The following is a 22,689-nucleotide window of genomic DNA, read 5'->3' on the forward strand; positions in this document are numbered from 1 at the left end:
TGGAAAAGGTAAATGACATGTCACTATTTTGAAGATAATTTTGATTTGTGGACTACCTACAGGAACTGTGGATTTGGATGATAGTCATTTCTCCAGTGGTTCCAAGAGCAAGCATGCAGATTCTTTTTTTTTTTTTTTTTTTTGCCAGTTGTAGGGCCTGAACTCTGGGCCTGGGCGCTGTCCCTGAGCTCTTTAGCTCAAGGCTAGTCCTCTACCACTTGAGCCACAACACTATTTCTGGCTTTTTCTGCTTATGTGGTGCTGAGGAATTGAACCCAGGGCCTCATGCATGCAAGGCAAGCACTCTACCACTGTGAGCCACCTTCCCAGCCCATACATGCAGATTCTTAACCCTCTTACTATCTGATATGATTATTTTCTACTAGGTGATAATAAAAGTAGATTATTTGCCCACCACTTTTTGTCGATAGAACTAACTATAATTAGAAAAACCTCAGTTTTATTACTATAGTTTATCACTGGTCTTTTTAAAATTTTTATTTGTTTATTTATTTTTTGCTTGGTGTTCTTCCTGGGGCTTAAACTCAGGGCCTGGGCACTGTTCCTGAGATTTTTTTTGCTCAAGATTGCTACTCTACCACTTGAGCCACAGCTCCACTTCTGAATTTTTTGTGGTTAACTGGACATAAGAGTCCCTAGGCCTTCCCTGTCTGGGCTGGCTCAAACCATGATCCTCCTATCTCAGCCTCTTTTTTTTTTTTTTTTTTTTGTCGGTCGTGGGGCTTGAACTCTGGGCCTGAGCGCTGTCCCTCAGCTCTTCAGCTCAAGGCGAGCGCTCTACCACTTGAGCTACAGCGCCACTTCCGCAGCCTCTTAAATAGCTAGGATTACAGCACTGATCCACTGGCCCCTGGCTTATCACTGGTCTTTATAATTAAAGTCATTATCATGTTACTATAATGGAAACAGACTTTTAATGAACATATGGCTTAAAATATTCAGAGGACAATAAAAAGTGTGAACAAAAGTTTCCTACTTTTAAATCAGTAAAGTCAAATCAGTCTTTCAATGAAATTAGAAGGCAAAAAATATAAACCTACTTTGTTCATAACAACTGCCTGATAGTGCTTAAAGATATGAGTTTGTGCCCACAAAACATGTCCATCTCTAAATACAGCCTAATTTCAGAAAGCTGTGTTCATTACATAACTTCAAAACATTAGTAATTCCTTTCCACTTTTCTCAAGCAACAACCACCCAGCTTCTCAAAAGCTTTAGATCAATAACTAGGCAAAATTATCAATTAATGCCAAATCTTAAGAATGAGAGAAACTCAGCTAAGTTTCTGGCAAGTTTTCCTTCTTTTTATTTATTTTTTTATTTGTCATAGATTTATCTTTAAAGCTAGATCATCAATCTACTCCAAGAAAGAGCTCGATGAATAAGTAGTGAAGAAAGATAATAACTATTATATATAATTATTCTGCCTTTGTTGGCAATATTGGTGAAGTTTAAAATTACAAGATTCAGGTCACATTTAAGTCGAAGTCTGCAGCTACAGGAAACTGGTCATCTACAATGTAAAAGAATGAAATAAGGCCTTCTCAAATACTTCATGGGCATTACAGATTTAAGTATTCATAAATGGCACAGAGACAGTACTCTTTTTTTTTTTTTTTTGGTCGGTTGTGGGGCTTGGGTGCAGTCCCAAGGCGAGCGCTCTACGGCTTGAGCCACAGTGCCACTTCTGGTTTTCTGTTTATTGGAGATAAAGTCTCATGGACTTTTCTGCCCGGGCTGGCTTTGAACTGCTATCCTCAGATCTCAGCCTCCTGAGTAGCTAGGATTACAGGCGTGAGTCACCGGTGCTGGCTCGAGACAGTACTCAAATTAATCCAGTAGTCACATCTGATTTTTTTTTCAATAGCCTTATAAGAATAAGGTATTAACACTAATAATGCTTGTTTGAGATACAAAAGTAAAATTAAAACTAGCTGAATTATCTTAAATTAGAACTAAGCTTTTGATGCAAAACAAAAATATTGTATATTCCTTTCTGAATGAAATAAGTTGCAAAAACTTAATTTTTTTTTTGCCAAATTAAAATAGCAATTAACCCTGTTAGATTCTGAGGAAAAATGAGAAAGTTTCAAAGCATACATCTTTGTGTAACACAAAGAAAGGACTTTTTATTTTCTTATTTTCTATACTGTACCTGACTGTAATGTCTGCTCAGAAACTACGGATGCATCAAGAAGAAAACAAAGAATCATTAGTAAAACAAGTTACAGTTCAAATCTAGAGCATAATGACAAAACATTATGAGATGGCCTCAGTTGAAGTCAATCTGATGACCTGATTCTTTTCTGTTGGTTATAGACCCACCAAGAATTACAACCAAAATACCAATGACTGATAGAAACCCTCTGAAGCTAAGGAAATCCTATGTGACTGGCTGATACTCACCATTTCACAATCAGAAGGTTATACCCTTGCTCTTTCAGCTGCTCCTGTGTATATGTGGTGTTTTGGCACATGTGTTTGAGTGAAACTATGAGTGTGAAAATGTAAAAGGCTGAAAGACACTGAAGATATGGAGAGTGTGATCTTATGATGTACCTTTTAGTACTTCTTCTGAGACTCACCTATTAAGACATACAGTTTAGCTATGACAAGATATACACATTCTAAAAATATCACTGCACTATGCAAAACTGCTAAAAATTCCCATAGCCATGGGGCTTATGGGAAAAATGGGGTTGAAACTTGACAGTGACACACCAAAAATAAAATCAGCATAGTACCATGCATGTTAAGTTGTTATAAAATGCATGAATACTTATAAGGCACTTCATCTTGAAAAAAATATGAAGTTGGCTTGGAGAAATGGGCACCAGAATGGTTTAACTGGGAATAATGGAAGAAGGGCTATTGGAAAATGGATGGAAAGCTGAAACATCAGGTTTGGATGGGTATGGCTCATAACACACATAGTGAACTGGGGTAGGAAAGACATCTAAGGTCTGTGCTTATGTGTACATGCATTTTATATGCTTGTACCCATTTTGGATCTGTTGGACAGTTTTCTGCATTTACCTAATGTTGCTTGCCAATGAAATCACACATAACCTCACACAAATTTGGCATCATACTAAAATCATTCCCTCATATATCACCCATGTTGGAACAAATTTACAGTTTCAAAACAAGTGTTTTAGCAGAACTGATTTTGCTTCTTTTTAAAGATGGTATCTTGATATTCAGCAGAGACTGGCCTCAAACTCGTCTTGCTTCAGCCTCCTGAGTGCTGGCACTATAGGCATGAACCACCAAGTCCAGCTGACTTACTTTTTAAAAGGCATATGTTACATATAGTAAAGTGTGTGCAGGAAACTGAAAACTTGATGCTCAAATTTGGGAATAACTCAGGTTCTTTGTTTCTCTTCTTTCCTTCAACCACTTACTTTCAATTGTTGCTTAATAATGCCTCCACATCAAAGTAGGCATAGGTGGAAAGAGGTGACAAAACACAAATCAGTCAATCTCTACAGTTTTAGAAGCCAGGAAGAAAGCCTGAAGTTGAAAGTAGTAGCTAAGATGAGATTTTTTTTGTTTTAAGAGTTTGGCTAGGCCCCAGTTCCCCTTACATCCCTGAGGAGCTGGTTGTAATGGGCTACCTTCAGCAAGCCATGTGGAATTCTGAAAGAGCCCATGATCATCTACCTACTCAAGTAATTACCCGAGAGGGCATTTCTCAATGCAGGAACAATTTTCTTCTGGGGAGCAACTGAGGGTTTCATTTAGGGGAACAGGAAAAAAAAAAGTTCACAGTGCTATAAAATAATAATGGAAAAGAAGTGGAACTAAGAAAGTCTAATTTTGTCAATTATATTTCAATAAACTGGGTGGGGAAAGGAAGTCTAAAATTGTCTACAACGAATGCCAAGTTTTCCCATAATAATATTGTTATATGCTTCTTGACATAAGTTCAAATTCTTTTGATTTTAGTAGAAGATTACAATAAAAAATAAAAAGTTATCTTGAAAGCTATATATTTATATTCAATATCAAAACTGGTAATAGCAATTAGTAAGCACTATTTTAAATCACTAATATGATTTAAACACTCAAACAGTAACTATTAAAAGACTACATTAAAGAAACTTTTATTGTTATTTCAGAAAAATAACTATAGTTAAGGGTTTTTTTAATAGAACATTTAAAAATACAATTAAATTGTTGAATGTCATTAAGAGTCAGCTGCATATATATAAGAAATTCTGCCTTGGATAAAGTTAGTAATAGTTAAATCTTAATCCTTCTATCATAATATCTAAGTATAAATAATCTAGAGAAAAAAATAGTAAGTGTATGGCTAAATAATACCATTGATTAATATAGGCAACCTTCTTTTGGAGAATTTTTAAAATTCACCTGTATAGAAATTCTTTCCAAAACTACTTTAATCAACTACAATTAACTGTATAAACAAGTTTACACTTACTTGTTGGACTTTATGAAAGACTAAAAATAGCATAATATAAGTAAAATAATTATGATGTAAAATAATTATGCATACCACGCAAACTTCCAGTAGTCAAAAGTGCCCGAGCTTTGTCAGCTAAATCACTATTTAGAGTATTGCCCAGGAGCAAAACATCAATGGCCTCTTGCTTGGAGCTGTCAAAGAAATTATTCTGAATTGTCCTGGTGACAGAACGCGCACCATCTTTTAACTTTCCAGCCTGTTGAGGGAAAAGAAGTATGGGCTTTCATTCTAAATATCATTAATTTAACTCAATAGTCATTTTGGAACATTCAGTTGGTTTATATAATGTCAGTATAAAAAGGACCTGATCATTATATTTTGAATGCATAACCAGTATATTAAAATACCACTATTAGTGGTCTACCCCTGTAGTTCTAGCTAGTCAGGAGGCTGAGATCTTTGGATCACAGTTCAAAGCCAACCCAGGCAAAAAAGTCTTGGTGAGACTCTTATCTCAAATTAGCCACCCCCAAATGGGAAGAGGCATACTGTGGCTTAAAGTATAGAATGCTAGCTTTGAGCAAAAGAGCTCAGGGACATTGCCCAGGCCTGAGTTGAAGTCCCACAACCAAAAAAACAAAACAAAATGAAACAAACAAAAGGCCACTATTTTCTTTATTATTTGATGACCACTTCTCCACAAACAAATGAAAAGTCTAAGGTGCCTCAACCTCATACAGTGATATGTAGGGCAGTAAGTGTTTAAACTTGTCTATAATCAAGTCACAGAAATGTATTAATTTAATAGAAAAAGTTCTTTTCACATAGTAGGAGAGACAGAACTTAAGGATGACATATTAAATATATACACTGCAAATTACTTTTTTTTGGTCAGTCCTGGGGCTTGAACTCTGGGACTGGACTCTGTCCCTGAGCTTTTCAGCTCAAGGCAAGCGCTTCCTGCCCGGGCTTGCTTTGAACCGTGATCCTTAGATCTCAGCCTCCTGAGTAGTAGGATTATAGGCGTGAGCCACTGGCACCTGGCTTGCAAATTACTTTGATAGTAGAAAATAATTACTACTAAAAATGAAACTGAATCTTTTATTGAAGGACTAGCATTTTAAAAAGTTAATAAATAATTATATTTATTCCTAGAGTGAATTTACTGTAACTTTTGGTGAGCACATATTTCATGTAGGTATTGAGTTGTCGCAAAAAGCATTTTTAAAATCTTATATATTATTGTCAATAAAACACTCTTGCCTTTAAAAAATAACTTTAGCTTGCAAATTTCAAGTTTTGTAAATATTTATTTCTGAGAGAAACGATAGTACTTAAGAGAATTTTTTTTGCAGAATGAAGAGGCAATTTTCCTAAGTGCCACTAACTGCCATCATAATCTGGCATTAAAATATTATTTCCTTCCCTAGGACATTATACAAAAAGACATTACTGAAAAAACACTCACCATTCACATTATCAGGCAATTAATCAAAAGGAATCCAGAGAAAGGAAAAGAAAGAGCAGTTAAGATGTTAGATTTGAGCTCAATTCAGAGTAGCATACTTTATAAAGATTTTCATATCCATATATTATGTTAAAGCTAAAAGACTACTGAAAATATATGTAACCTCTACATATATTGTCATAGTCATGGTAGAAACAAAAAGGCAGAAGAATATAAAAGAATATTTTAAGCAGTAATTGTAGAGAATCAGCTCTTAATAGTAAGAGTTATATTTTTTATTTTAAAAGAACAAATGAAAATTTAACAATTTTAGGTTTTAAAAGGCAGGCAGTATTTAAAACCTAAATACATATAAAAATCAACACAGAGGGAGTGGAAGGGACAGAAGAGGGAATAGCTTACATTAAGCAAAAGAAAAGAAATGTATGTATCACTCAATATGGAAGAAATAGTTGGTATTGTCAAAGCTCACAGAATTCACAAACATTATAAACCATGATAATGACAATTTGCCTTTTGAAGGTTAAAATATATTTGTGACTTTAAGTATTATTATATCACAATACTGTGAAATTTATGTAATCACTTAACCTCAATAAAAATCATTTAATAATTTAAAAATTAAATAAATAAATAAAATAAAAATCAACACAAATGATGAGCTGAACAAAAAGCATTTCACATAAGGCCAATCCCTCTGGGTAGAGGCAGGGCATGCCATGAGATGCAGAAAAACAGGGGGATCTGGAAACTGAAAGAAACCTTGGAGATAAAAAATGGTGTCTTTACAGAGTTTCAGCTGCTAGGCTGAAGAAGCTAAACGATAACTATAAAGGGGGTAGCGGTGGTGGTGGTGGTAAATTTCTCGTTTGTATTCCTGAAATAATTTGAGGAACTGTATAGATTTTAGGCTGTTAATAAATTCAAGTGAGGCTGGGATCCATTAAAAAGTTAAATAGTATTATTTAAGTTTATAAAATAATAATAATTTTTAAAAATCCCAAATGCTGTTCCAAAATCCCATAAAAAGGACAATTAGCAGAGGGAAAAGTAGTCTACAGATAATACCAGCAATTAAGAAATAATGGTGAGGGCTGGGAAGTTGGCTCAGTGGTAGAGCGCTTGCCTTGCATGCATGAGGCCCCTGGGTTCGATTCCTCAGCACCACATAAGAAAAAAGCCGGAAGTGGCGCTGTGGCTCAAGTAGTAGAGCACTAGCCTTGAGCTGAAGAGCTGAGGTTCAGTGCCCAGGCCCAGAGTTCAGGCCCATGACTGGACCCCCCCCCAAAAAAAAAAAAAAAAAAAAAAGAAATAATGGTGAGACTTGGAATTATAATTAAATAGCTCATACTTTGATACAGTTTGATAGCCTCCTTTTCAAAATAAGATAAGTAAAAGATACAATTAATCCCTACTAATCCTGGGTTCATAGTTACTGAATAGATTGTTGATGTCTAGACCTTTCCATCTAGCATCTTGGGCAAAAGAGCTCAGGGACAGCGCCCAGGCCTGAGTTCAAGTCCAACCAAAAAACCAAAAAAACCAAATCAAACCAAAACAAAGGCCACTATTTTCTTTACTATTTGGTGACCACTTCTCCACAAAGAAATGAAAAGACTAAGGTGTCACAACTTCATCCAATGATATCTAGGGCATCTGCCACACACCTATTAAGCAGCAAGCATTAGACACAAAGTCAAATGATACAGAACATTTTATTACAATTATGGTAAAGGAAAAGCATATTAATGATTATAAACAACTTAAAACTAAAAGATACAACAGAAAACAATGAGAAATAATCAACATATACACCCAAATATACAGTGTCTTAGTGGATTATCGCTAAATGACTATATATGTCATACCTAACAAAACATCTGCATTATATTTAATCTTTAATACCTTTGCAGAAGAAAGTATCAAAGAAGGTAAAAAAGCAAAAATGACACAATTCTAAATTAGATATTTAACTTGAAAAGTTTATCTGTTTTTTTAAAAAGACAATCTTAAAGCATTCTTTAGAGAATAAAAAAAAAATGAACTTTGATAATGTTATGATAGGTCTAGATGTACCTTAGCCTTCCCTTCAAGAGCTCCAGTTCCTGCATATATCTTACTGATTGAGTCACCATTCACAGACCACATGGACCTAAAAACCTCTTGAAATCGAGTCACCAGTTGAGGCTTTTCAGCTAAGCCAAGAGCTTCCAGCTGTTTAGCTAGCATCTAAAGCAACAAATGAGAAACATTTATAAATGTAATAATACATTATAACTTTCAAAATCTACTATAATCAAATTGAAAATTTAAACTTTGAAAACAGCAACAGTTTATTGGTCTGTTACCTCTCACCCACTTCAATGTAAAGCATCTGCAAAAACTACAAATAACTTTTTACTCGTATAAATAAGAATTTCTTTCTGATTAAATGTTAAAACCAATCTTATGGAGCCAGGCATTGTTGGCTCACGTTTATAATCCTACCTACTCAGGAGGATCGAGGTTGAGATTGAGGTGCTTGAGACGTTTATCTCCAATTAGCCAGCAAAAAGCCAAAAGTAGAAGTGTGGCTCCAATGGTAGAGTGCCAGCTGTGAGCAAGAATGCAAGGCCCTAAGTTCAAACCCCACTACCAGCAAAAGTAAAAAAAAGTAAATCGTACAGTATCCTCTAAATCAGAGGATCTAATTAAGCAACAGCATGCATTAGAACAAAGAAAAATAGCTAAATACATGTGAATAAATAAGTTTAATTTTTTCTTTTGCATTGTAATGTTGCATAAACGATGTCAAGTAAAATAAAATTTAATAATATTGCTCACTAAAGTTAAGACAGCTTTTAAGATGTAAAATCTATAGTGGTAATGTAAATAAAAGAGAGCTGCATGTAAGGGGAGAACCAATATGCAAAGAGTTTGAGGACTTTTGAGCTACCATTTTTTTACCATCTCAGATATCAATAAAAGCATTCAAAACAGTTACTAATCTCTACTCTGTGAATACTAGCATTCAAAGCATTGCACAATCCTTACCCCATCTGTTTCCCTTACTTAGAATTCAATAATATTTTTTGTGTCCTGAATTTTTTTGTTGATATACTGGTCTGAGGCTTGAACTCTGGGCTTGGGCGCTGTCCCTGAATCTTTCTGCTCAATCTTTGGTGCTCTACCACAAGCCACAGCTCTACTTTTAGCTTTTTTGGTGATTAGTCAGAAATAAGAGTCTCATGGACTTTCTGCCCAGGCTGGCTTTGAACTGAGATCCTCAGACCTCAGCCTCCTGAGGTGGTTGTAGTAGAGTGGGTGCCCACTCTATTACACTTTTACTTAACTCCTTCCCATTTCTGGTTTCTTTTTTTTTTTTTTTCTGTGAAATATGCAATTATCCATCATTACAGAAAAATCACAGAATACATAATACAAAAAATTCTACATACGTTTATTACCTAGAGATTTATACTACAGTTGTTCTTTGTTAGCATAGAGAATTAAACAAAATAAGCCCCCAGGACCTCCTTTATTATTCCTTCTTCAAGGAAGTGGACAAAACCAACCTTGCCTCATTATTAGTTTGATTGCCTATTACTATGCTAGGAACAGCATAGACTCTCTACCAGTAGTACAGAGTCAGCTAAGACACATCCTGACAAATAACATCTGCTTTATTTTCAGCTATAAGTTTAAAATAAGCTTATGCTGAATCCATGCAAATGTACTAGGTCACTTAAAACCACAAATTGAAACAAAATTGAGCCGGTGAAAGCTCTACTTTTTCTACTTTCTCCTTTTTTCTACTTTTCATCCATTTACATTTTCTAAATTAATCATAATGAAAAGCCATAAGTAAAATTTATTTAGTTACATAAAAAGTACATTTTATACATTGTATTTCACTTTTGAGATAGAAAAGATGCTAAGCTGGAGAGCAAGATGAATGCCTAATTTAAGTTCACTAACTAAAGGAAAAAAAGTTACTCATTATTCTTCTTTTTACAGTACTTCACAACCAACAAAGATCTTATGGAATTAAATGAAGATCTACCATAGACTTATGATCCTAACTTGTGTAACAGGAAAGACATGGGAAAGCTCAGCATTGAGAGATGCTGTGGTCAAATGGTTGAGACTGTCTATATTAGACTGAATTTTAATAGGTACAAGGTAAAGAAGAAAAACTTTGAAACAAGACCTTTATATAAAGTTGAATCTCAGGTACTTTCATTTTCATCATGTCATTTCCATCTCTTGCTGGTTTTTTATCTTGTAGCTACTGGTTTAAAAATGCTGGACTTTTAAATCAATTTGTTACTGTCAAAAGTATAATCCTACAAAACTGCATGAGACAATGGACCCTACCTATCCTAAGATAACATCTTAAAAGACAAAACAGAAAAATCACAACTATTACCAAAACATTCATAGGGGCATATACTGTAAGGCACATATATTATAACTTATTTTTTACCTCTAAGCCAAGGAATGCCTGTACGCTATTGGTTCTATCAAGACAATCCAAGCAGTTAGTTCTCACTGTACCACTCTGGCATCTGTAACAAGTTCAATAAAGTTACAAGGCTAATTTGCATAAAACAAAAACAAAAACAGAATGACTGAGAATTTGGCACTACTTTTCCCTCTAACTTTTGGCTACCACAACTTTCAAGATACAACAAGGGTAAATTATGCTGTGAACATCCATATATTCACCACCTAGATTCTTTATCACTTAATGTTTTGCCATGTATTCTTTATCACACATCTGTCACATACTTATTTTTAACTAGGCCCTTAGAAGCTAAATATATGTTCAGGTTACTAACAGGTTCACTGGAGACATAAGACAAGTATTTAAAAATGAATATTTAAAAACCTAAAATCTTCTATTTTATTTACTGTCCTATAAAATTGCTAACACTGATACAAAATGAAATACACAAATTGAAAAAATTAAAAGGCATTTTGTTCATAAAAATGTACTTGAACCTATTATTTCAAACTTAAGCCTTTCTTTCTACTTTTCTCTTTAGTTTCACCTGCAACAATTGGACATTTAAATTACAGTGAGACAGAGAACAGGCAATGCCTTCTTCTTCAGTTTGTACTTAGTAATGTTTACTGAGGTCAATAAGTGTTATACTATTCAATAAGGGAAGTGGGATAATTTCATAGATAATTTCACAGATAGCACACAGTATACTGCAGTCCCATGTATGTTCATTACTGAAATTTAATATTCCTATTTGGTATATTCTAGAGAAAGAAAACCAAGCCTAATATCAAGTATAAAGATACTTTCAAATTATAAACCTAGATATAAAAACAGAAAATTTTATTGTTCAGTTTTAGGAATGATTGTTGAATTAGAGCAAAATTACAATTTAAAGGGGCAGAGAAATGAGAATTAACAAACCTTTGAACTTCACTTCCATTGAAATAGAAAAACCCATAATCTAGAAACTTCTGGACTTGAGGTTTAAAAATACTATGTAATTTTTCTGCCTTTCCTCCTTTAACCATTTGATGATAGTCAAAATTCACCATGTGGATATCAGAAGCATGTTCAGAAGCCTTCAAATGACTCTGAAAGTAAAATGACAAATGTTTATCTAAATGTTAACTACATATGATCTTACTGTTATGTTATAAATAGAAACTTACATTTTAAAATAAAGCCTCATCCTGGCACCTGGAACTTTTACTAATCCCCTAAAATGACACTGGTAGTAAAATAGAAAACTGCTTATTGATACCTGATGATGACATCTGTTTTTCAAAACATTATGCACTATCCATGAGAAACCAATCCATGTAATTAACATTAAGAAAGCTTAATTAACATTAAGAAAGTGTTTTCATCTGGTTTACAAAATGGAATATTCCAATCACAAGTATTTTATTTTTAAAACACAAATTTAGCCATTGTTCATACCTATTAATGAGTCCTAAAGTAAATATCCTGCCAAATAAAGATTATCAGGTATTAAAAAACTCATTTCACTAGACATGGTTGTGCATGCCTAAAGTGCCAACTACTTAGGATAGACTGAGGATAAGGTTCAAGAGTACTCTGGACAAAAAAATTTCAAGATCCTCATCTCAACGAACAAGTGGGGCACAATATTACATGCCTATTATCCTAGTTACATGGGAAGTACTTATACAGTAATTGTAATCCGAGAATGGCTCTAGGCAAAAACTCATTTTCTAGTGTGGAAAATAAATGAAAAACAAAAGGAACTAAGGGCATGATGGAGTACCTGCCTAGAAAGTAAAAGGCCCTGGCACTGAGTTCAACTACAGGACTGCTGAAAATAAGTAAATGATTTCTTTTATACTTCCATCCAATACACATGCATACATATATATAAGAATACACATATATACATTTCCAATTAATCCAGTACACACATACATATATAGATGTGCATACAAACATAAATGTACAAATGTATATATATATATATACATTTGCAAATAAATGTCATTCTTTTTTTTTTTTTTTTGGTCGGTCGTGGGGCTTGAACTCTGGGCCTGGGCACTGTCCCTCAGCTCTTCAGCTCAAGGTGAACGCTCTACCACTTGAGCTACAGCGCCACTTCCGGTTTTCTGGTGGTTTATTGGAGATAAGAGTCTCATGGTCTCTCCTGCCCGGGCTGGCTTTGAACCTCAATCCTCAGATCTCAGCCTCCTGAGTAGCTAGGATTACAGGTGTGAGCCACCAGCGCCCAGTATAAATGTCATTCTTTAAAAATATACTCTGTTTAGTAAGTATACTTATTTTATAGGGTTAAAATAGCTAAATACTAAGTAATGCTTAGACTATGACACTAAACCTCAGTAAATATTTATGAGCCATTTCACTTGCCTTTTATAACAAAGTAATATATGTTGATCCATTATTAACTCTATAAATATTAAAGGGGGCTGGAAAGGTGGCTCAGTGGTAGGGTGCTTGCTGTGCATGCAAGAGGCCCTGGGTTCAATTCCTCAGCACCACATAAGCAGAAAAAGCTGGAAGTGGTGCTGTGGCTCAAGTGGTAGAGAGCTAGCCTTCAGCTGAAGAGCTGAGGGACAGTGCCCCATGGTCGAGAGAAAAAAAAAAAATTAAAGGTTTTTTAGAATTCAGTCATTTCTTTGCATTTTTTCCTTGAAATTCTCAAATTTTTCTCATTGAGACAGATTAACTTTACATGTACACAAAGGGTGCTGTTTACCATTTCATATGTTTAAAATCATTGCTCTAGCTTCTAGGAAGCAGGCAGGGCAAAGGAGGAATCTGCCTCCTATTTCTCTACAATTGTAAGTGAATGCTGGGGGAAAGAGTATTTGTCTGCTTCTCTACAAAATTAAGTAAGCAAATAAGAACTCAGAGTCAATGTCTGGAAACCTTTCCATAATTCAAATTTCAGCAGCACTAGACTAAACTGATCCCTAACTGCCTCCAAGAATCAAAGGATCAAACTTTTTTCTATGAAATGTCTTATTTCCCAGGACACTGACCATTGAATTACTTTAAAGTATCTTTCTAGGTAACTATAAGCCAGAATGGAGGAAAAAATGACCATACCTACCTGGAAAGCCTTACTTAGCATATGTTCACCTTCCTTCGATCCAAGCAAATTTACTATTATTTGTTTTCCATATAAATTCTTAAGTGTTCTAAAATGCCTATTGAGAAAAGGAAATGAGCATATGTTAAACGATAAACCTTTTATTTAAATGTGTATACACACATACCCCCATTGTTAAATAGTACCTAGGTAGCAGTATTTTAAACTGATAAAATTGGTTAAATTGGGCACAAGTCCATTCTACATGTTCTCAAATCTCTGAATTTATAAAATTCAGAAAATACGATTTCTGCTCTGACTCACTGACACAGAAACTCCCATTTTGGAAGAAGCTCTGGAGTCACCTAGCTCCCTTCTCACTCTGAGGATAGCTCCAGACAAAGCAGAGAACAGGCCTCACTGGCTGCTCAGGCAGTGGGAGCAGAAGGGGCTGACCTTTCCATGCAAGTTTATCACATACTCCAAGAGTATTGAGCGCAACTTCCTTACTAGATCTTGCTTTTGAAAAATAGGCCCCATGTAAGAAAGAGGTGTTTTTCTCTCCAGCTTCAAGGCATTACAGAAGCAGCACGATATTCCCTATCTATGGTCCTGGTTTCTATTATTTTGGTTACTGAGGTCAGTCACAGTTCTAAAAATACTAATATCCGTCTTGAGTCTTTCAAAAGAGAGAAACCACATTCATAAAACTTTTGTTATAGTATATCATTACAGCAATCCAAAAGTGTTAATAGATTTTTGTAGTTAATATTTTACTGTGCCTAATTTATCAAACTTTTAACTTAGGTGTATCTCTTTAAGAAAAATCTCAGCATATATACATACATACATACATACACACACACACACATGCACTAATATATACAGTTTCAGGTAACCAATAGGCTAAGAGGAGAATACTGTACATAGAAATGTTATATAAGTATAAAATAAGCCTTATCTATCATTTTAAATTTTAAGATTAAAAAAAAGCAAAACCAAACCAAAAAAGCAAAAAGGAAAACTATATATATCTTAATTCAAAACATCTAAACTATCATTTCAACATAAAATCAATATGGAAAAATATTGAGGTTTTCTATTTTTTTTATCTTATGTAGTTATGCACCAAATCTTTGAATCCCAGTTTAGATAATTACAGCACATTTCAATTTGATCAATCACATTTCAAGCACTCAGTAGCCCCACGTGGCTAGAGTCTAGCATCGTGAACAAGGTACTGAGAGAGACCAGATCAGACCCACAGTTAGAGCATTACTGCCCTCAGTCTAGGAATCATGGTCTTCTAGGAATTTTAATTCAATGAACAAAGTTAAAATGAATAAATGAATATAACTAAGTAAACTGCTTAGCAATGACAAATGTTACAGCACTACATATAATTAATCAGCTTTTACCTGTCAAAAGCAGGTGCATTGGCTTCAAATCCCCTTGACATACGAACACGATGAGATCCCACCTTAACATATAAAATACATTTAATCATACCAGAAGAAATATTATTGCTTAAAATACGTAACAACTCATTTGCTGAACATGCAGTACCAAAATATTTGCAAACAGTAATTTTTGGATTAAAAATCTTTGAAGGGCTGGGAAACTGGCTCAGTGGTAGAATGCTTGCCTTACCTGCATGAGGCCCTGGGTTCCATTCCTCAGCACCACATAAGCAGAAAAAGCCGGAAGTGGCACTATGGCTAAAGTGGTAGGGTGCTAGCCTTGAGCTGAGGAGCTAAGGGACAGCACCCAGGCCCAGAGTTTAGGCCCCATGACTGACAAAAAAAAAAAATCCTTGAGTGTTTTGATATATATTATGACCTTATGCTCAAAATACATGCCCTATGTAAATTAATAGATGTAACTAGTCCTCTAGAGTTACACTACTAATTCTAAAAAATAGCTCAAATGAAATTTCTATGTGTCCTCACTAAATTCCTACTCTTTTAGTGTCCATGTGTTTTTTTTTTTTCCTAGTCACCTCTTCCATCATCAAAAAACTCCAGTGAGTTTAAACTACCATCCCCCCTTCCTGGCCAAGCAGACTTTTACCAAGTCAGCCTCACAGTCACACAACTACAGTTACAGCACAGTTGGCAGAATTAGAAAATTTTAATTAAGTGAAATAAACAAGGTGGGAAATATTTACTAGTGTGTATGGATACGTTTTCTCTTCTCACATACGATGGTGGCAGAGGTAAGTAGTTTTGAGAAAGACATAATAGATACAAGAATAAAAAGGTGAGATTGTAAAAAAGAAAGCTTCTGCTGGGTCCTGTGAATGTGTGCCCTTTGATCTGAACTATTCTCTGTTATAGTCAATTTTGCAATCACCTTGTTTGCAGGACAAAGACTAGATTCAATGATAATCATCTTGTGGGGAAGGCAAATTGCCCCTTCAATAAGAATGTCTTCTATATTTTAAAGTACACAGTCAAAAGTTCAGGAGACCACCTTGTTCCTCTTCTGTCCCAGTAATAAAGTATTAACTTCTCTGGAACTGCTTGAAGGACAAGGGCAAAGACTAAGCTAATGGTCAACCAGGCCATACCTGTGATTTAAGGACTATTTTACTATTTTATCTATGCATACTTATCACAGACCCTGCCCCCAATTTTCTCTACTTAACTTGAAGTCAATGTCTGTACCTCTAAGACAGCTAAAGATGTATTAAAGTGTTCTTTTGCCATGTAGTAAGTATTTCTCTGCCCTTTGCCATGTCTTTTTCTTTGGCATATAGGGCAAGTGGCTAGATCTATTTTGAGACTCAGAGACTTTGGACCTAAAATCCCAGTTTTAAAGAGAGAATTTCATTTTAAACCTCCTTTCCTCCCGCCCCCCCCCCTTTCTCTCTTTGAAGTTTTGGGATCACAGTTCTCTAGAATATATTCATGCTAACCTGTCAACAAAATGACTTTAAAGAGGGTGTAGAAGAGTTGCCATATCACTCAAGGCAGTTTGACAAAGACAAAAAACAAAAAGAATAGAAAACAAAATCCAAAGTGCTTTTTTGTTTCAAGATTGAATTAATATTATCAGGCTAGAGGAATGGCTCAAGTGGTACTCTGTCCAACAGTATCCTCTAAAGTGTGAAGTATTAAGTTCAAATTCTATCACACACACAGAGAGAGAGAGAGAGAGAGAGAGAGAGAGAGAAAGAAAGAGAGAGAGAGAGAGAGAGAGAGAGAGAGAGAGAGAGAGAGAGAGAGAGAGAGAGAGCGCCAAAAGTACTATCTCATTCATTAAGAAACATAGCATCCCTAGCAAGGAAAAGCTGAAGCCTCCACTATAAGGAAACCTGGTAGCCTCCTCCATACACTGTCAGATCTAGCTATATGACAATTCCAAAACTCTTGCAAACCTTAAATTCCAAGGTGGGGACTTTGTGGGACAGTGAATGCTTCAGTATGACAGGGATAGGACAAGATAAGCTTTTGCTTGTTTTAGACTGGAGAGTGCAAAAATGCAGTGTCTGAGTAAGGATCTCCTGCTTCATTCCAGGTACCTGAGTTATCAGATTACATTAACTGTATGCAAGCTGCTTGCAATTTGCTAAGCACTCTGGAGACACTCAAAGAAACAGCTAGGATAAGGAAAAGGCTTGGATACAGGTAAGCCCAGAATTCAAAGCAGTAGCAGTGACTCAGGCAATAAATCACCTAGATGCTATCCACTCTCCCTGGCTAGAGCAAGAACCAATGCCTGAGGATTATAACAGAAACAGTACCTAAGCTCTATAGCTAGTAAAGCACTCAGCAACCAGTGATTCTGGGGGTTTTCTGCAGGCAGGGCTAAGAGTTTCAGAGCTCCCATGATACCCCATCCCTCCAGCCTTAGACTTCCCACAGGATGACAGACTGCAGGGCAAGATGTGAAAGAGCTGATTCCTACAGGCAGATCACTTAAGTCCCTTTGTGTTCCACTAGTGCAGAACTAAGTTGTCTGTTTCCCCCATTATCAGGTACATTATGAGGATACTCCATGGGTAGTCCATCTGCTGCCCCTGAGTACAAATGGAGGAACTGTGCAGGAACTGGGGCTTTCAGTGGCTCACAATAACAGATAAGGATAATCAAAAAGAAAGAAAGCCCAACTCAAAAGCTTGACTATAAGAATGATCAATAAAATAAAGAGAACATGTATAAAAAGACTGAACGAATTAGAAGACAATAAAAATCAACAACTAAAAGAACTCCACATTGGCTACAAATACACACGTGAATGAAATAAGAACAACAAAGGGTATGAAAAAGGAATTTAATAAAGACAGAGAAATCTTAAAGAAGAATCAAACTCAAATTCAGGAAATGAAAAGCTATTAAGTCAAAACACTGGAAAGCCTCTTCAGATGAATGGACTGGCAAGGACATGGCAGATGTACATGGTGGAAGAACAGTCAAATAAGTAGAAAAAAAAGTACAAGTGGAACACGAAAAACCTCTAGGACTATTTAGAGATCAAACCTAAGAATCATGGACATAGAAAAAGAGGTGCAAACTAAAGGGACAGAAAAACATTCAAAAAAAAATCCCAAATCCAGAGAAAATTTGAATTAAAAATCCCATTTTATTATATGTTATATGTAATATATATTTTACTGAGCTGGGAGAAGGTATGGAACTGTCAAGAGGTGTTTAGGTCAGTGGGAAAGCTGCTCTCAGAAGGGAATTCTGGTTTCCTGGTCTGGGATCTTAAGGGAGTGAATTGTTAGAAAAGCCTATGTCTGGACTCCTGAATCTCTCTGTGGCTTCCTGTTTCAAGATCTGGTCTCGTGTTGTATGTATGAAAGGAGAGAAGGTTAGCACTCGACTTGACAAGGATGGAAAAGGCCCTTGGGCCTGACAACATGCTTACAGTTAAGGTATTGCCACCTACTTCGTGGCATCTAACCATTGTTTTTCAACCCAGATGCCCCTCAGTAGACAAATGGATCAAGAAAATGTGGTATATACACACAATGGAATTCTATGCCTCCATCGGAAATTATGGCATTACCCCATTTGTTAGGAAATGGAAAGACGTGGAATAAATTATATTAAGTGAAGTAAGACAGGCCCAGGGACAAAGGTCCCATGGTTTCCCTTATTTGCAATAACCAGCATATGTCGGAGACAAGCAGAAATGGTCAGGTAAGTTGATGTTCACGAAATGAACCTCAAGATAAGGATTCAAATGTTTTTTTCTTTCTGGCTATTATTTCTAACATAATTATAAATATTTCTTTGTTGCTTTGTATGTCCCTCCCCCACAGTATAGCCCCTGTTTTCACTGTATTTGATGTTGGTATAATTTGTGGAGGGGAAGGGAAAAAAACAAATTGCTTAAATAGGGATACAGGTGGACCCATTGCAACAATGAGATGTACAAGATGTTATGTTGAAAACAAACTTTACAACTTTGGGGGGGGTAGGAGGGATGGTAAGGGGAAACAAAGGAGGAGGCAACAATGCTTGATAAGGAATGCATTCATTACCTTGCCCATGTAATTATAACCCCTCTCTAGGGTATTTTCACAACATCACTTCCATCCTTCTAAGGTCACAATACATCCAGCATTACATTCTCACCAGAGGTCAAACTAAAAGGGGATGCTAAATCTTGGCCTTCAGCCTTCAGAATTGTGAACCAGAATAAATTTCCTTCCTTTATAAAGTTGAGTAGCCTTGGGTATCTCATTATAATGAGACAAAAGTGAGTGACACATTTTTTGGGGGGGGGTCTGGTCGTGGGGCCTGAACTCTGGGCCTGGGGGCTGTCCCTCAGCTCTTCAGCTCAAGGCTAGCTGCTCTACCACTTGAGCCACAGCGACACTTTGCATGCAAGGCAAGAGCTCTACCACTGAGCCACCTTCCCAGCCCGGAAGTGAGACATTTTGAAAGAGCATTCAAGGAAAAAAGCTTGTAAAAAAAACCTCATTTGTGAATCTAGATATTATTACATGAAATAGAATGATCAATTAACTAATCAAATATCTTGAGAATCCTGAGAATATAGTTTATTTCCAAGTAAAGAAACTAATAAGTAACTATTAAACAACATACTTGCAATCCTGGTTGCTCCCAGAACAATGGAACAGATCCGCGGATTTGTATGAATGAAGAAACAGAGTCATCTAAGTATACAACCTACAAAAAGTAAGTAGACAGATACATAGATAGAACACTTCCAAAGGAAAAAGCAGTTACCTCTATTTTAGAATAACAAACTTACTAAAATCTGTTGTAGAGTAGTACTTTTTTTTTTTTGGGTCCGGTCATGGGGCCTGAACTCTGGGCCTGGGCGCTGTCCCTCAGCTCTTCAGCTCAAGGCTAGCACTCTACCACTTGAGCCACAACGCCACTTCCGACTTTTTTTTTTCTTTTTGCTTACGTGGTGCTGAGGAATTGAACCCAGGGCCTTGAGCATGCAAGGCAAGCGCTCTACCACTGAGCCACCTTCCCAGCCCTAGAGTAGTAAATTTTATGACATATTTCTCATATACAAATGGTTCTCATCAAGGTATCCAAAATAGGTCAATAAAAATGTAATTGTTTTTCAGTTAATAATATTAACTAATAAAAATATAAGAATAACAATCACAACTCTTAAAAGGGAACTTTTTATATTTTCATATTTTATACATATATATTTTATATTTTATTTAATTCATTTTCCTGAGTTTTATATTTTTCAAAACCTATGTGGAAATCCTGAGTTGGAAATTACAATTATATAGTTTCATAACCAAAAACCCATAAATTTTCATTTTTAAGGAGTCCACATATCTCACTAAGAATTAGATTTAATTCCACACAAAAAATACTTATATAACTCTATAATTAAGGACTTTGAAATTCACTTTCAAATGAAGCTCACTGAGTATGTCATATCTTGTCACCTATAACAGTCATACCTAAATGATTTAGTTTTAGGGAAACCGTAAGGCCAATACATACTTAGGGTCATTATAAGTCAACAATATATCAAAATGTGTTCTCAATCAAGTAAAATTCTGAAATTCTTGTGTTTTCTATGCTTCAATTATTCATGAATAAGCAATATACAACATTATATACCTGTTCTGTTTCTACAAAATTGGCAACATGACCATCGTCATTTGTTCCCCGGACATTAAACCTAGTTCCAGCTCGTTCACAGCTTAATCTTGAAATGAGGCAAGCCTTTGCCTGTTTGTGAGCAGCATAAATTGTTCTGATTTCTACTCCCCCACACATGAGGCGTAATAACCAGTCATCACAATTCACACCATAGTGTTTAAGATGCAAATGCAAAGATTGGTTCCTAAGGGAAAAAGAAATAATTGTATTGAGTTATTAAGTCCTAAGTAACAAAGTAAAAAATTTAAAACATTAATTTAGAACATTAATTTAAGGTTATTTAAAAGGCAACAAATACTAATCAATTGATTTATATTTTCTATGTTAATTATCTGAAGATAAGGCTATAAAAAGAGATCAGTGTTCTTAAGTTACATAATGCATTGTCAGCATTAAAGAATCTTTGTGTGTATATGTGTAGTTTTAGCATTGTGTCTCATTTCTGTTATATCTTTTTTTTCTTTTTTTTGGTGCTAATCCTGGGGTTTGAACTCAGGGCCTAGGCTCTGTCCCAAAGCTTCTTTTGTTCAAGGCTAGCACTCTACCACTTGAGTCATACCTCCATCAATGGCTTTTTTGGTAGCTTTGATGGACTTAAGAGTCTCACAGACTTTCCTGCTTGAGCTGGCTTTGAACTGCAGTCCTCAGATCTCAACCTCCTGAGTAGCTTGTATTACAGGCATAAGCCACTGGCACCCAGGTTTAGTTTCCTTTATTAACAAAAATGTGTTGTTGTTTTAATTCTCTGAATGTCTTCACAGCTGCTGACTAATGGCAGCTTCAACTTTCCACTGGGATAAAACCATTCAATTTTCAAGTATTTGATACTTTAGCTATAAAATATACTGTATCCTAAAAAGAGGATTTAGGTTGTTACAAGTGCATAAATTCTAAAATCTTTTATTTTCTTATGTAAATTGAAACAAGTTTTCCAATCCTTAGTAAAATAACAAAAACGAAAAAGCAAAATTCACCTTCCATGTACTCATCATCCTTTTGTTCAATCTATCTCCTACTGGACAAACCCCTTAGGCTCTCTATGATCTACACTTAATTGAATAAAAGTATGAATGAATTACTCTTACTGGTTAATCTTGGCAAATGAAACTGCATCTGTATAGATTTCTACTTTGGCAGAAAAGCTTTTCTCTCCAGACTAGAACTGAGGATAAGAATGATCAGGGAATCAAAAGGTGAGTACAGTGCCCAATGCATGGCTGCAATGTTGAAGTCCTTTCAAAGGACTTTAATATCTTCTACTAGAAAAGGCACTGAGTTGACACAGGTCAACTTTGGAAAGCCTATTTCTGAATGCTAGACAAAAATACATTCCATCACTACTAGGTTCTATGAGCTATTATCTTTTATATTACGAACAAGGTCTTCTATCCCATCATTGTTTCCTCCTTCACTGAGCCCAAATCTCTGATCATGTTCTACAGCTTTAGCTCATTCTGCCCTCTCTGTTCCCCAGAGGAATGGCATAATTCCTCTGGGCCAAGACTTCCATGTAAATTATGAAGCATAACTAGAGCTTAGTTTTGTCTTTCAAGATTGTTGTTGACTTTGCATCCTGCAATAAACAGGGCAAATGTGTCAAACATAAATGCACACTACTCAAGAACCATACAAATGATGATGAAAGAAATAGGGAGAGAAAATACACAGGTTAAAGGCTTGAATCTCAACTATGGAGGGAACAGAGAGCGGGAACACTGGTTTTACAATATATGTTAATACAGTGAAATACAGTGAAATATAATTTATACCTGACATTAAAGAGAAAAGGTACCAAAGATGATGGCTGTAGACAAAAGTCACTACACAAGCAACCCAGTATGCTATCATAAAGGAATACTAATTATATTCTCATGTGATCTCACCATTTTATGCCTATTTATAATACAGCACAGTGATGTATTATCAAGTAATGTATCACAGTATCTACATAAGCTTTATTTACTGTAGTACTTTGTCCCAGTATACTATTTTTTTGGGGGGGATCTGATCGTGGGGCCTGAACTCTGGGCCTGGGCGCTGTCCCTCAGCTCTTCAGCTCAAGGCTAGCGCTCTACCACTTGAGCCACAGAGCCACTTCCGGCTTTT

At 35.7% G+C, this 22,689-nt stretch overlaps 1 protein-coding gene and 1 non-coding gene across 13 annotated transcripts in view; one reads left to right on the forward strand and one right to left on the reverse strand.

Moving 5' to 3' along the window:
• The window catches only part of Synj1 (synaptojanin 1), a 90,089-nt gene that overhangs the window by 42,215 nt on the left and 25,185 nt on the right, over positions 1-22,689 (reverse strand). For 8 of the 12 annotated variants that reach the window (XM_070030585.1, XM_070030577.1, XM_070030576.1 and 5 more), the window contains exons 5-13: positions 20,542-20,767; positions 19,528-19,611; positions 14,887-14,948; positions 13,490-13,586; positions 11,329-11,498; positions 10,384-10,465; positions 7,995-8,147; positions 4,541-4,697; positions 2,177-2,200 (exon numbers count right to left, since the gene is read on the reverse strand). In XM_070030585.1, coding sequence (XP_069886686.1) covers positions 2,177-2,200; positions 4,541-4,697; positions 7,995-8,147; positions 10,384-10,465; positions 11,329-11,498; positions 13,490-13,586; positions 14,887-14,948; positions 19,528-19,611; positions 20,542-20,767 — 1,055 coding nt within the window. Of the gene's footprint in view, positions 1-2,176; positions 2,201-4,540; positions 4,707-7,994; positions 8,148-10,383; positions 10,466-11,328; positions 11,499-13,489; positions 13,587-14,886; positions 14,949-19,527; positions 19,612-20,541; positions 20,768-22,689 lie in introns of all 12 variants that reach the window. The other 4 variants (XM_070030583.1, XM_070030584.1, XM_070030588.1 and 1 more) reach the window with 2 other exon arrangements.
• LOC138832714 (U6atac minor spliceosomal RNA) lies at positions 18,258-18,387 on the forward strand. Its single transcript, XR_011373653.1, has one exon. It is a non-coding gene; the product is annotated as a U6atac minor spliceosomal RNA (small nuclear RNA).

This window comes from Dipodomys merriami, unplaced genomic scaffold, assembly GCF_024711535.1.
Source record: "Dipodomys merriami isolate MVZ:Mamm:240054 unplaced genomic scaffold, mDipMer1.0.p SCAF_2, whole genome shotgun sequence".
Lineage (NCBI taxonomy): Eukaryota > Metazoa > Chordata > Mammalia > Rodentia > Heteromyidae > Dipodomys > Dipodomys merriami.